Source organism: Cydia fagiglandana, chromosome 4 (assembly GCF_963556715.1).
Source record: "Cydia fagiglandana chromosome 4, ilCydFagi1.1, whole genome shotgun sequence".
Lineage (NCBI taxonomy): Eukaryota > Metazoa > Arthropoda > Insecta > Lepidoptera > Tortricidae > Cydia > Cydia fagiglandana.
Genome location: NC_085935.1, coordinates 21360031 through 21375433, shown reverse-complemented (window position 1 = coordinate 21375433; position 15403 = coordinate 21360031). Strand labels below are relative to the sequence as shown.

The 15403-nt window shown below is 38.4% G+C and overlaps 1 protein-coding gene across 1 annotated transcript in view; it reads left to right on the top strand.

Moving 5' to 3' along the window:
* LOC134664041 (nephrin) overlaps positions 1-15403 on the top strand; it is a 586846-nt gene that overhangs the window by 425414 nt on the left and 146029 nt on the right. Inside the window, exons 8-9 of the mRNA XM_063520605.1 lie at positions 4952-5096; positions 7551-7681. Coding sequence (XP_063376675.1) covers positions 4952-5096; positions 7551-7681 — 276 coding nt within the window. The remainder of the gene's footprint in view (positions 1-4951; positions 5097-7550; positions 7682-15403) is intronic.

Here is a 15403-nt window from a genome sequence, read left to right as displayed (position 1 = left end):
CTATCCGAATATACCTTGTTGTTAATACGGGGTGTTTTTTCAACTTTGAACCGAACTGGGGAACTGGTTCATGATAGGGCAATTTTTATTGTAGGTTCCTTAACCTTGAAACATAATTTTTTATCATTTTAGTTGACGATGATGATGATAAGTATGTAGATGTTTTGTACGACTATGAGAGAGCCAATATTTTTTTCGCTTTTTCAGGGTTGGTCCCATAGTAAAAATTGCTCATTATGATCTAAATATTCACCACCACAAAATAACGCTAAGGTAAAGAATACCCTGTATTATACAGAGTGTTTTACGCTAGTGTGGTAGGGGTGCGAGCTAGGGAAGTAAGAGCAAAGACCACGGCAGGGAGCGTGTTGACCGAGCGCTCCACTCTCGCTTATTAGCGACTCTTTCAAGCACTCGGGAATCTTACAGAGCAATCCATAACAAGGACACTGTGCCCAGAGCAACGTTTTCTCCTTTTACCTACTTATATTATTAAATTATTATAAATATGAAAGTAATCTTGTATCTTTTTCTGTCTCGGTTACCTCTTCACGCTTATACCGTTAAATCGATTGAAATAAAATTTAGAATGTTATAATCCGTGATTTTGTGGAAACAACTAACGATTTAATTAAAATATTAGATTTCAGAACAACACGAATAAAAAAAATGAACAATGAGACCATTCAGAAAGTTACTTTAATTTTTACTTTTGTTTGTTGAATCTGATTTAATAGCAACCATAACATTGACAAAGGAATAAATATTTTTTTCACATTTTTGACATGATTTCGATAATAAAAATAGGTATGTTTGTCTACTTGTATTTCGTTATACTTATCAAAAAATAAAAGCAACTACTTACATTCTTGTAAATTTCTATATAATAACGAAACACATTTTCCTTGTTTCAAGGAATATGTAACATACTCGCGAGTATTCTTGGAAAATAATATTTTAAAATACTTTTTATTACAAGCTAAGAGCTTTACAGAAATTTGCACTTTATCACATTGGAATATACGAGGTTTCATCTGAAAATAGATTCTATAATAAAGAATAATGGAGCATACATTTTTAATAACCATAAAAGTCAGCCGGAGCGTTAACAGCGTACATTGTTTTATCGCACCGATATATCCCGGCATGGCTCAATGAAAATTGAATGCACAGTTTGCCTCGATTTGTGGTGGAGGATTTGAAATGAAAGCTAATGAAATATGACAGGAACGCAATGACGCGATCACGCCCGCCGCGCTTCACGCCTCACTCCCCCCGCGCGCCGCGCCGCCCGCGCCTCCGCGTGACAAACGGCTGCTGACTCGCGCGCCGATACTCGCCGATCCGCTCGGATAAAACTAACGAGCCTCTGCGCTTTTGATACGTTAATATTGCACGATAAAGTTGTTTCGGGTTTATTCAGGCCGGCGAGGAATAAGGGCAAATTGGCACTATTTTTTGCGCCGTTTTTACTTTATCGACGCTCGGCTACAATGAAAGCCGTGCATGAAAATGTAGCCGCATGCAGAGTAATTTTACGACGCGTTAAAAACGTTTATGCGCTTGTAAATGTTACTTGCAATATAACATTTGCACAATGAAAAACTCGAATGGATAAGTTGTTGATACGTTCATCTCACTATAACATCAGATTATACTTTTAACACTAATATCAAGTAAGTAGGTAAGTATATAACACTTCTACCGTATTTGCTCAGGTCGGTATCTCCAGATCAAGCGTCCGGGTCTCTCTGTAACTTGATGAAATAATCAACGATATTCGAATGAATTGCATAAGTATATAACACATTTTTTACCGAGCGACAGCGAAGGTCTCCGTTTCAGCTTGATCAAAATTCTTTCGTATGTATAATTACAGATCACATTTTTCAACTGATTTTCGTGAAGATAAGCAAGTTCGATAGGTAATAAGTAATAGAAATTTTTATGTCGATAAAATTTTTAGTAATTTTTCAAAATAGGGCTTTCATGGGTTTCTCGAGGTCTACAGATCACAGACCACTAGTTATTAATTATCATTTTATTCAAGAGTTACCCATGAAGGTTTATCGCTGTCGATATGAGTCTATTCATGTGCAATCAGCCGACAGACTTCGGTAGGCCACCTGCCTTGTTACATCACTGTAGCAGGATCAATGGATGCGGCTGGCGACCGCAGATACCGCAATATCATAGGTAGTTTAAGGGTAACATTCTATTTCCAACGACAGCTGCACTACTGTCAATTTTACTATGGAAATTGACAATGACAGCGACGCGTTCAGTACCGGTAGTGCAGCTGCGGTTAGAAATGGAATGTTACCATAACAGGTATTCAATGTTTCCGATGTGATACTGATCTGTCAGTGTCGAGAGTGACATTTTTGGTTGAAGAAATGTCAAAATCTTAACAAATTGGTAAATCATAATCGGAGTAATGTTTACTAATAGCTTCTTACATTTACTAATTGCAACTTACGTGATTTTCATATCATATGGCAAATATTTGGACAATGTGGTTTCTACAAATTAAATTTGTATTTTTTATAACTGGTTAGTTACTTTGACGAAAATTTCAATTTATCACTCGGCATATTTAATTAATAAATATTTTATTTGTATTCATTACATGAGTAACCCATTTAAATACAATAATTTTAATATATATCTCTGAGATTGTTTATAGTTATAATTAATATTGAATTTATAACTGGTAACATGGCTAAAATTTAAGCTTATTAATGTTATGATTTATCCGATGTAGCAACATAATTATTTTTTAATCTGTCAACATTTGGTAAGAAACAGAAGAATTTACTTAACAACATTACATTGAAACAGAAGCGTGGCTAGTTTTGTTTTAAGAAGAAACCTGGCAAACTTAGCTAATCTCAATAATTTTGTGTAAAACCAAACTATCTCCAATAAATCATAATATAGTTGTAATCGTAATTTTATTAACGTTTACACCGATTTTGGATTGGAGTCAAAATCGCTTGTGACGGAAAGCTGGCCTGTAGCCATGACCTTCTAAGACAGACTCTTTGACCTTGACAAAGGTCCGGTAATTTAGTTCTAAAGTTACGACCGTTAAAATCTAATTTCATAGGAACTTTGATAGCGGGCTCTTCAGCCCCATCTGCTGGCGCCATATTGTGATATTGCCCTTTAAATTGAACCCATACTTAAAGTGGTATATCACGCAACGTCTATCAAGTTAGGGAGAACCAAATGATTTGTGGTCTTGCACTGTCAAGCATAGTTTTTGTTTGACAAAGGGCATTTTCTATGTAGTATTATTATTTACTAACTTCGTCTGCTTAGAAAAGTACTTCCATATTCATTACCATAGTAAATTCCATCATCCTTTTCACCTTAGAAAATGAAAAAATGATTGAAAGAAAATGATTTCCGAGATAAAAAACTATTCTATGTCCTTTCCCGGAAATAAAAATCTCCGTAGCATATTTAATTCAAATTGGTTTAACAGTTTAAGCGGTAAGAGACACAGATACGATTTGCTTCTAAGTAGAGTTGAGTTTTTTTTTTTTTTATTATGAATGGGCTTACTCATGGCCACAGACTAGCCGAGGCGTAGACGTGGCCTACGATGGAGCGAGCTCGCCCAGAAGGTGAAAGAGGTGGGAAGGTGAAGTTGAGTATAAGTAGGGATAATACGGTCGGAGGAATGCTGACCTGCAGATAGCCGTACATTCACTGCAAGAATAGGCTACGTAGCCACCTGAGAGCTCACGATCGTCGCACTCCTTAGCTCGTACAAGCTCAGTCGCCGTGGCCGAAACCGGCCAGGACAGGCCATCCTTTGGGGTTGTGCACAAATCACGCGAGGTGTTTTTGGCTACTTTTTGACCCCCCCTCCCCCTTGGTGATATTTGGTGAGATTTTTGGCTAACCCCCCTCCCCCACACAACCTCGCGTGTATTTTTTTGAATTTTTTTCACTCGACCTAATATTAAGGTAAATAGTATTGTATATAGAAAATCTTGGTTATTTTTCTATTTTCTTTAAATAGACTCGCTATTTTGAAGTGCAGAGTCACAGGGCGGACACGCCATACATCAAAACTCGTTTGCGTGTATATGTGTGAACGGCACGTCTGTACACGCGTCATTGTGTGAGTAAGTCGCTTAGGGCTACTATTTACATGTTTTTGAGTTCACGGAGCGTTATCGTTGTACTCGTAACGTAAATATCAAACATTTTTATTCCTAAAATTAAAGGATCAAACATAATTTACAAGATGGTATTTTCTCCTAGATCCTTGCTATAATAAACTGTTCTATTCACAGGTCACAGCTAATATTATTTGAACGTATATGCGAACTCACCCGTAACCCGTAAAGGCCGTAAAATATTACGTAAAGTATGGTGCGGCAATAAATTACCTACCAAAAATGTCATGTCGAATTGTCGATACACAATTAGCGTGGACTAAATATAAATAATTACAAAACGCTACTTTTTAATATATGTATAATAAAAATAAATGTTCTTTATTTCGTGAATTTGAAAAACAACCGACATCGCAAAATACATCGGCATTTTGAACGTTGCGTCATCGCGCCGCGGCGTTGCTAGCCGAACTGAGAGTATGTCAGGAGTCCGTCAGAACTTAGTCGCGGGGCGAGGTAATCCGAGTCGGGGCGGGGCGGTGCGTGTCCGTTCTGTATGATAATACTATTACTTATTCTGTGGCAGAGTAAAGATATATGTTTAACGAAACCGAGAAAAAGTATCTACTCATGTGGTAGGTTTCTTTTTCTTAGTTTCGTTCACTGAAGAAAAATACACGTGAGGTTTCCTTATACCCCCCTCCCCCAACGTGATATATCGTGATTTTTTCGTGACCCCCCCTCCCCCCATCGAACCTCGCGATTTGTGCACAAGCCCTTTCCTAGCATATTGTGCTAATAGTAACGTTTTGTTACAGGAGGAGGTCCGTGATAACCTAACAGTCAGCGTAATGAGCTTCGTTCCTACGCTGGAAGACGACGGCAAGGCGATCACTTGTCGAGCAGAAAACCCCAATGTGACTGCGTTACATATGGAGACTTCGTGGACGATTAACGTTGTCTGTGAGTATATCAAAGTAGCCTAGATTTAATTTTTGAGTTTGAATATTGTAATGATTACAATGAGGCTAATTTAGGGCTAGATTTATGATTAATTTATTTTGTTATTGATAAATGTGTCTTACAATGAGTGACATGGGTGTATGTTACAAAATATTTTGGCACATTTTTATGACTAGGATCTGTACCTTTATAATAATACATCGTAACAACTTTACTGTGCCTAAAAAATACAAACACATCGCGAAAGAATTGCAATCTTTACAAGTGCGACCCAAACAAACAACGCGAGTAACAAAAACAGACCTAAACAAAATGTATAGTACAACTTTTATCAAAAGAGGTTCCTTATAAAACATACCACAACACAATACAAAACTACCTAACATTGACATCCTAGCTCGAGCTGGACAATGAAATAGAATCAACTTAGTCAAACGCAACTTCCTAAGTAGCCGGGAACAAAGGATTGGAATACCGTTGCCCAAACGAAACGCTCCCAAAACTTATTGGATACAATCTTAAAGTACAAAGCCTCAGGGAAGCAGACTAAGTAAAATCTAGATAAAAAGATTCTTTGATTTTGTAAATGGAAGTAACTTAAAGCGCTTATGTTTACTAAGAGATCAAAGCTAGCCCTTGTTAATAATTCTGAGCCTGTAAATAAAATTGTATCCTCAGCTTTTACTTAATCTCGTATCAAAAGTTGGAAATTTCGCTAGATTTCGAAAGCCAATTAAAGTATCATTTTAGTCTGTTGAAACAGCCGTGTCACTCTTAATTTAAATACCTAGGTAGTCCACTTATATTTAAGATGGATGCATGTATATATTGGCTGTGCCTGTGCCTTCTGCCACGCAAGATTCGGTCTGTATTATTTCTTTTGTTCCCCAAATTTGTAGATTTCTCAGTTTTAAGGGCTTTCTTACCAGACCAGAAAAAGTTACTTTCGCATTTAGATTATACAGAATAAGGAACCTACAGAATTAAGCATTCATGATGTACAGTAGGTTGGTACTCGTATTTTATGCAGGCTGTAAGGTATCATAATAGGTACCTAAGTACGCCAAGAGCGTGTCCCCAATAAGTATGACGCGCATAAAACTATGTTTTATAAATAAACGAATGCATATATACAGATACTTCAATTTTCACCGACACAAGAACAGTTTTCATCTACAAACATATTTTAGCTTACTCGTATATTTGCACGAACATGCTGAAGCAGTATTATTGGTTTACAGTTATAGTCAACATTCTCTTGAGACGTCTTATTTTATATCACATATGCTCTGTCCAAGTGTGAAACACCTCGCAGCTCAGAATATACTGCAATTGCACACACTTAGAGGTCCTTAGTCTTAAAAAGGCGTTACTGTTTCTCAGACTGAAATAGACGTTAATTCTTCAAATTTTATTAATATTGAAAAGGAGACTGTATAGCTGTATAATTGCAGCTTCTAAATTACTTAATCAGCTTAGATGGCACGCAGAAAGCTTAAGCTAGAAAAGGGCTGAAGTCTGCGGGAAGTCGGAGAAATGTATACAGACCGAATCTCAGGCAGGCGGATACGCGTGCAGAACTATAAGCTAGAAATGATTTAAACTAAGACAGCAGTAAAGTGGCTTGACTTGACGTAAAATATTTATTTGTGTCTTTTTTTACATTATATTGCATTATACAATCATAGTGTGAGATAATCAACGGGATATCCCAAACTACAATATATGAAAGAACAAAACAGTGTTTCTATTCTATAGGTAGTTTCTGAAGCAAAGATGAAACAAAAGCGGAACGGTTCGAAAAGATAGCGGTGCTTGCCTGCATTTGTCGTCGATATAGTTTTCATAGTCGATATAAATTTTATTTATTGTACTGCAGTGGGAAGGCAAACATAACCCAGGGTAACTGGAGCGAAGTTTCTTGGAGATAACATGTACAATGTTTTAAATATATTATTTAATGTGAGTCGGCATGGTTGCCCACTGTATGGCTTCGGAGGAGATTTCTCCCGCAAACATTAGCTGTGGCTCGATTTCTAGATTTTGACAGCGCTCTCTATGTAGGTATATGTATATTTCTACAAAAAGGTCGGCAACGCGCCATTTAGTAAGAAATCCGTTAAACGTTTTAATTGACATACCGTTGAAGATTGCCAAAGCTCACAGACTATTTATATAAGTGCAGCTAAGCACATGATTCGTCCACGCAGGTATTTAAAAAAAGGCACCTTTATGCTGGTGTTCATACCATGCTGACTGTTTGCCTTCTTTAGATCGCAAAATTTGCATTAATTTCACACTATTCTTATCATTAGGCACTTGAGTCAAACAAATTTCAGAAAAAGGACTCTCAGGGGACAAAACAATAAAAGTTAACGACCCAGCTACAATATCACCTTTTCCTTGTAGCAGTCTGTCTTTTGACTATAATTTTGATACTGTTTGTATTCACAGATCCTCCAGTGGTGCGGCTTCGGCTAGGCAGCACGCTGGCTGGCGGAGACATCAAAGAAGGCGACGACGTGTACTTCGAGTGCCACGTGCGTGCAAATCCGGTCGCGCGCAAGCTCTCGTGGCTACATGACGTGAGTATTCTTCATATGGTACCACATCCGATGTAATCTGCAAAACTATTTCGCAAGCCGGGCTAGAAAAAATAGTGTTACTTTACCTACATTTCACTTGTGGGAAAAGAGACGCATGATTGTTATTTAATGATTGACGCGCCCAATAGTTTTGCTGCCTTGCGAGTGTCCACTCGGTATAAGGTATGAACGAAAGTTTTAATTATTCATCGCTATTTCGTAGAGAGTGGCGGCATCTATTAGCATTTCTATTCTAATGACAATTAGCGTAGTACTCGTAGGAAATCACGCTAATGATTTTTTTATTTCATATTCCTCGAGCTTCATCCTTTAAAAGTCGTCTATTTTTTTAGCTTTCTATTGAAACTGAACTTTCACGTTTCGCAAAGTCTAAATTTAAAGACCTCGACCTAGTTTCACGAGATTTTTTATTTTATAGACATCCAAGCCTTTTAAGTTGTAGGTCGACTATTTTTTTAGTATTTTCTGAGAACGAGTTTCTTTGTGCCTAAATTCCACACCGACAATTTTAACACTTTGTACTTACCTATATTAGTCCGACATTCCTTTTTAACAAGACAATTCCAGAGTCTACGGACGGTTTTTGAAATTATTTGTCACGTCCAAGTTTTTCACTTTACATTGACAAGGTTCTAAAACGTCCAACATTTTCATGCGACGGTACAGAACGCTCGTTGACTCCCAAGTCGTTGAATCATGTATGTAAGGTTATGCATGGCGGGAGTGCAGTGTGTTCTCATTGGTCGCACAAATGTTACATGAACCAGGCTAACATGCTCTTGCACGCGGTCGAATGTTGATGCGAATGCTGAATGCGACCCTGCGGCACCCCTTCTAAGGCAGAGTCGGCACTCGTTGGTAGTTTTAGACGGTAGTCCTCCACTGGTTAGGCTGTCATCCCCTCTGGTTCCCCCCGACCAGGTGGCATGCGTAAACGCATTTCCCCAACGTAAAAAAAAGGGTAACATGCTCTGTCTTGCGCGCGGGTGCGTGCACGAAGTACCACCGCGCCTCTGACCCGAGGGTTGCTCATACTTTTTTTCAACAGGCGTGCGAGTAAATGAAGACAGCGGAAGTAATAACTGACATTTGAGACATTTCGATATCATTCGCCCGTCTATCACGACATGATATACTATGGTATATGACTATACTTATACCATATTGGCGCGAGCGAGCTACTTCGTGCTCCATAAGCGTTTTTTTTTTATTAGCCTATAGGAGTATCTTACTGCTGGGCAAAGGCCTCCCCTCTTTCCCGCCATTTGGTCCTATCCGATGCACGATCCATAAGCGTTAGGAATAACAAATCCCCTTGCGAGGCTATTAGCGTAATGCGGTCCGAGCGGCCGCGCCATACATTTTGCAGCCAATATTACATACTTCCTCCTGTCTGAGCACCGACTTTTATGTGGGAAAGGTAAAAAATTGCGTTCTAGTTATAATTTTACTATCTACTGCCCGCGTTTCGTTACGTAGAATGATGTTATCCATGAAACTATCAGGATAGTTTCGAAAAATAGACACAGAGTCATTTTTCGAAACTCAAATTAGGTTTCTACATATTTTTTTATCTAAATTAGCTCCACGGACGAGCGTATAGACAAGATTTACTTTCGCATGTTACAGGGGTCGGACAAAAAGTGCGGATGACGTAAAAATGACGTAATCTTGCACACAGGATGATGTTTGAGTTTGTATTTAAACTTCCGTGTGACATGTAGTAACAAAGTAGTATTAATGAAGTAACGGAAAATTGCCACAATATTCGAGTAAAGATGACATTTTAGAGCGTTTTCTTATACATTAGTAAATATAAATTTTAGCTAAATATAATCGTGAAGATACAATAGCTAAACAATAACGAAGTCAATTTATTGTTCATCTGATTGACAATGTGTGTCAGTCAAAAACGTACTTACTCATTTCAAGTGGCGATATCGTTTAATAAAGAGGTTGATAAATGATAAGTAAGGATGATCCCCGCTGACGTATAGTTATTACGAATCTCGAAAACAAGTTAAACTGGGCCTTAGCTTACTGTCAACTGCAAATCGTTTTTGTACATCTCAAGTAGATGGAATGTTAACCGTACGATCGATGCACCACTAATCACCTTGTTTTGTGTGTCGGCAGATTTTTATTTTACTGTATGTTTAAATACCCTCCATGTTATTATTTAGTTCTTTCGCTAATTTCATGCAAAATAAATGTATTTGTGTAGTTTTAAGTTCTCATATAAGTGAATTGTCAAATTCTTAATGAGAATAAAGAATCTTAAACCTAAACCTAAGTGATAATTGTTTATGAAAATCAAAAATACTATTTGAAATCATCCTATAAGTGGTTTGACGTCATCGGCACTTTTTGTACGACCCCTGCGCATGTATAATATTAGAAGGTTAGCAGCAAAGATTATTAAACATAGATAACACGCTCCATACCATACCACGTGCCACATCATTGTTGTAGGTGGCACTAATCACTATTTTTGTTTGCATCTTAGCTTTGTGCGTAATGAAAACTGTCACCTTACCCATACTTCGAAAGAAAATTAATCTTACCTGACCGCTGTCATAGGCGCAAAGGCATATTTTCATTTAATGATGCCTACCTTATGTTTAAAACACGAACCTTTAATTTAAAAAATATTCACAAGACTACAATAATTAAGATAATGCGGTCATCCTAATAATTAATGACCACGACCGCAGACTGTGAATAGCTAATTTAAAATATTACACGCTAATTCGCGGTCAAGATTCACGCCGGCAATTCCACTTTGACTGCCACTTTTACAACCCGCCATACCGGACCTCATTTCGATGGCTCTAAATGCTACATTGTCGGCCGCATCAAACTCGCCATCAAATTGCAAGCATGTACTTTGTACACACAATTTGCATTTAATATCGTACAATGTCGTCCAAATATGGCGTCCGACATTGTCGTGGTCTCACGGGTTCGGATTAATAGGTCCAAATGCGGGGGAAAAATCTGTGGGCGAAATTATTGTCGTTACCTAAACGAGTCGTGTTGTACAGTCAGCAGCAGAAGTTGCTAAGCGGGCCAGGTGTTCAAAATTATCTTGACGCGACTTTATTTGTTATGAGAATAAGAGCATATCAAGGTAAGTTTGAACACCTCGCCCGCTTAGTAACTTCTGCTACTGACTGTAATCCATAATCATCATATCAGCCAGCAGAGGACGTCCACTGCTGGACATAGGCCTCCCCCAAAGATTGCCACAATGATCGATCTTGCGGACTGTAGGTGTAATAATATAATATAATACATTATTATGTATATGTTTTCCAAAGGGGTAATTAAACTTTCAAATTTCGCTTTGATCTCATTAGTTTGTTGATTCATTGCGAGTACGTGCCAAATAAATACAGTACCAATTTGTAAACGAGTTAATTAAGTTAAATTCTGATGTACATAAGTAATTTGAAAAATTATACGCTCCACCGATTGCGAAGTTTGAAGTTTAATTAACTTAAATAGGCATTGGTCTTCGGTTGATGGCCTACGCGGGAAGATAACAACATGTAGAGATAAAAATCCCGTCAATTAGATGATGAAGCATATGCTTCAAATTACTCATATGAGTATAACCCTGCCACACATACAAACTCTGGTGCCAATTTGATATGGAAGCGCAACCGCTTATTTCAGTTGATTTTGATATATCCTCCTCAGTCTTTCACTCTTGACAGATCGGTCGTGTTTGTATGATGAGACGTATCTATCGTGGATAACGCAGCCCCCGCAATGCGCCTCCATTTGCCACGGTCTTCGGCGTTACGGGAACATTGGACTATGGTGGTTTGTGTCGCAGATTTTATCAGGTCTGGCCAGCGCGTAGGTGACCGACCTCGTGACCGCTTGCCTTCCACTCGTCCTTGGACAACGAGACGTTCCATGGAGTTTTGGTTTCGTGTTACGTGCCCGAAGTATTTGAGGATTCGTATTTGAACTGTCGACGATAATCGATTTTGATATATAAGTGATGTCAATTCTTAGTATTCTTACGTACATTTAATACAGAATACAGATTTTTATTGGTAAAAATAAAAGTACATTTTACAATTCATCAATTTCATTCCTATTTTGTCCGTACATGTATTGGCACGAGCGAGATGCACGGACGAATGATAGCAAAATGTCATTATTTTGATGTCAAAGTGTAAGTTTGAATTGGCCTCCTGTATTTAATTTAAACACAAGATATTAAATATTTACAAAAATGAAGTTCTAGGGATAAACTTTTTATTTTTAGAGTATTACCTATTCTAGGTTTCTTCAAAATAGGAGTGTAAAGGTTTTTAAATGATCGGCTAACGCGCATGTGACACCTAGCGGGCTGATTATCTGTATGGCACCGATGACACCGACGTGTTGATTAAAACAGAAAAAGTAAATGTATGTGTAGTATGGGTCTAGATAAAGCGCAGCGTCGACCGACTAAGGCATTATGTATTTATTTAAACGCTTGTAGCATCGTCCCGGGACGATAAGTGCCCAACAAAAACACGTGGAAACAATACAGGGTACAAAAAAGCGAGGGCGGTGATGCGTGTCGCGATCCGTGTAACAGCGCGCGACCGATTGCTCCTGAAAGGGTGAAACGGAACAAAAAATAAAAAGTGTACCCCGCCCGCGCCCGCACACATTGCCTGATTAAAACACGAGCCATATTGACTACCTCCGCTAGACTGGGTATTATAGTTGTAAAGAGTTCACGAAGGCTCACAGTTATAGCTTCAAACAGATACCTAGTGATGGCCGAAGCGGCCAAATATATCGTAATACACATTTGTTAACATAAAAATAAGCATTTGTAATGATATCTATTTCATGCTAACTGTAGATACCTACAGTTAGCATGAAATAGATATCATTACAAATGCTTATTTTTATGTTGACACATGTGTATTTGAACACCTCGCCCGCTTAGTGACTTCTGCTGCTGACTGTAAGCCATCATCATCATATCAGCCAGAGGACGTCCACTGCTGGACATAGGCCTCCCCCAAAGAGTGCCACAATGACCGGTCTTGCGGACTGTAGGTGTAATAATATAATACATTATGTATGTGTTTTCCAAAGGGGTAATTAAACTTTCAAATTTCGCTTTGATCTCATTAGTTTGTTGATTCATTGCGAGTACGTGCCAAATAAATACAGTACCAATTTGTAAACGAGTTAATTAAGTTAAATTCTGATGTACATAAGTAATTTGAAAAATTATACGCTCCACCGGTTGCGAAGTTTGAAGTTTAATTAACTTAAATAGGCATTGGTCCTCGGTTGATGGCCTACGCGGGAAGATAACAACATGTAGAGATACAAATCACGTCAATTAGATGATGAAGCATATGCTTCAAATTACTCATATAAGTATAACCCTGCCACACATACAAACTCTGGTGCCAATTTGATATGGAAGCGCAACCGCTTATTTCAGTTGATTTTGATATATCCTCCTCAGTCTTTCACTCTTGACAGATCGGTCGTTTTTGAATTATGAGACGTATCTATCGTGGATAACGCAGCCCCCGCAATGCGCCTCCATTTGCCACGGTCTTCGGCGTTACGGGAACATTGGACTATGGTGGTTTGTGTCGCAGATTTTATCAGGTCTGGCCAGCGCGTAGGTGACCGACCTCGTGACCGCTTGCCTTCCACTCGTCCTTGGACAACGAGACGTTCCATGGAGTTTTGGTTTCGTGTAACGTGCCCGAAGTATTTGAGGATTCGTATTTGAACTGTCGACGATAATCGATTTTGATATATAAGTGATGTCAATTCTTAGTATTCTTACGTACATTTAATACAGAATACAGATTTTTATTGGTAAAAATAAAAGTACATTTTACAATTCATCAATTTCATTCCTATTTTGTCCGTACATGTATTGGCACGAGCGAGATGCACGGACGAATGATAGCAAAATGTCATTATTTTGATGTCAAAGTGTAAGTTTGAATTGGCCTCCTGTATTTAATTTAAACACAAGATATTAAATATTTACAAAAATGAAGTTCTAGGGATAAACTTTTTATTTTTAGAGTATTACCTATTCTAGGTTTCTTCAAAATAGGAGTGTAAAGGTTTTTAAATGATCGGCTAACGCGCATGTGACACCTAGCGGGCTGATTATCTGTATGGCACCGATGACACCGACGTGTTGATTAAAACAGAAAAAGTAAATGTATGTGTAGTATGGGTCTAGATAAAGCGCAGCGTCGACCGACTAAGGCATTATGTATTTATTTAAACGCTTGTAGCATCGTCCCGGGACGATAAGTGCCCAACAAAAACACGTGGAAACAATACAGGGTACAAAAAAGCGAGGGCGGTGATGCGTGTCGCGATCCGTGTAACAGCGCGCGACCGATTGCTCCTGAAAGGGTGAAACGGAACAAAAAATAAAAAGTGTACCCCGCCCGCGCCCGCACACATTGCCTGATTAAAACACGAGCCATATTGACTACCTCCGCTAGACTGGGTATTATAGTTGTAAAGAGTTCACGAAGGCTCACAGTTATAGCTTCAAACAGATACCTAGTGATGGCCGAAGCGACCAAATATATCGTAATACACATGTGTTAACATAAAAATAAGCATTTGTAACGATATCTATTTCATGCTAACTGTAGGTATCGCTGATTGGCGCCTTTATGAAACTGATAATTTATTTTTATGGTTAACAATCCCGGATGCATCAGTAGGTATGTGAAACGCCGCCAGTGAAGACCGTCCTAAAGTTTACACTTCTAAAGTACAATATGAGCCGCTTAGTTGCTTCTTTGTTTCTTACTGTTGCACTATGTTACAACACACGTAACTAACAACAATCGCCCGTTGCTCATGGAACTGAAGATTTGTTGAGATTTATTATAAAATTTACACATGTAAACTCAAGTCGTCAAGGCAGCCGTTCCAGTGATAAGTAGTTGCATTTTCAGACTACATTTGTAGTAATCGCGAGTCGTTTTATTTCATGATCATGTTCTTGTTCGGGGTCTGTAGTCGCTTAGCAACGAATCTCAAAAATTGGCGCTAGTGCCTACGCCAATTTTTAAAACGATAATTCTTTACGAAAGCGACTGCCAAGTGACCTTCCAACCCAGAGGGGAAACTAGGCTGAGATTATTCCAGTTTCCTTACGATGTTTTCTATGACGAAAAGCGAGATAAATATTAAAAAGTATATCGTACTTATTTAAGTTCCGAAAAACTCAATGGTACCTACGAGCCAGAGTTTGAACCCGCGGCCTCGACTTGACACTAGGCAACGAGCGCTTGTGTTCCGTCTAATAGAAGAGTGATCTGTGAACACAGTACAAAGCGATTATCGGACCGTACACCGCCATCTATTACTTTATCCCCCACCCTTCATTGTTATGCCAACAATAATGTTGGACTACTTTGTTATTATTAATCTTTTGTCGCCGAATTCATTTGAAGCCAACACAGCGATTGCGATTAAAAGTCTGAACGACAGCTGAATTGTTTTTTTGTTAATCTTCGCTCGTAAATTCATTAGGACGAAACGTTACATTGTTTGAGTTGTGATGGAGGAAAAAATTACGGAATTACGACGCCGTTAACATGTTTTGGAATTGTTTATGTTTATGTTTGTTGCGGGCTGATTGATGGGAATGGGTGGAAGTAACATTTTTTATGCTTATAA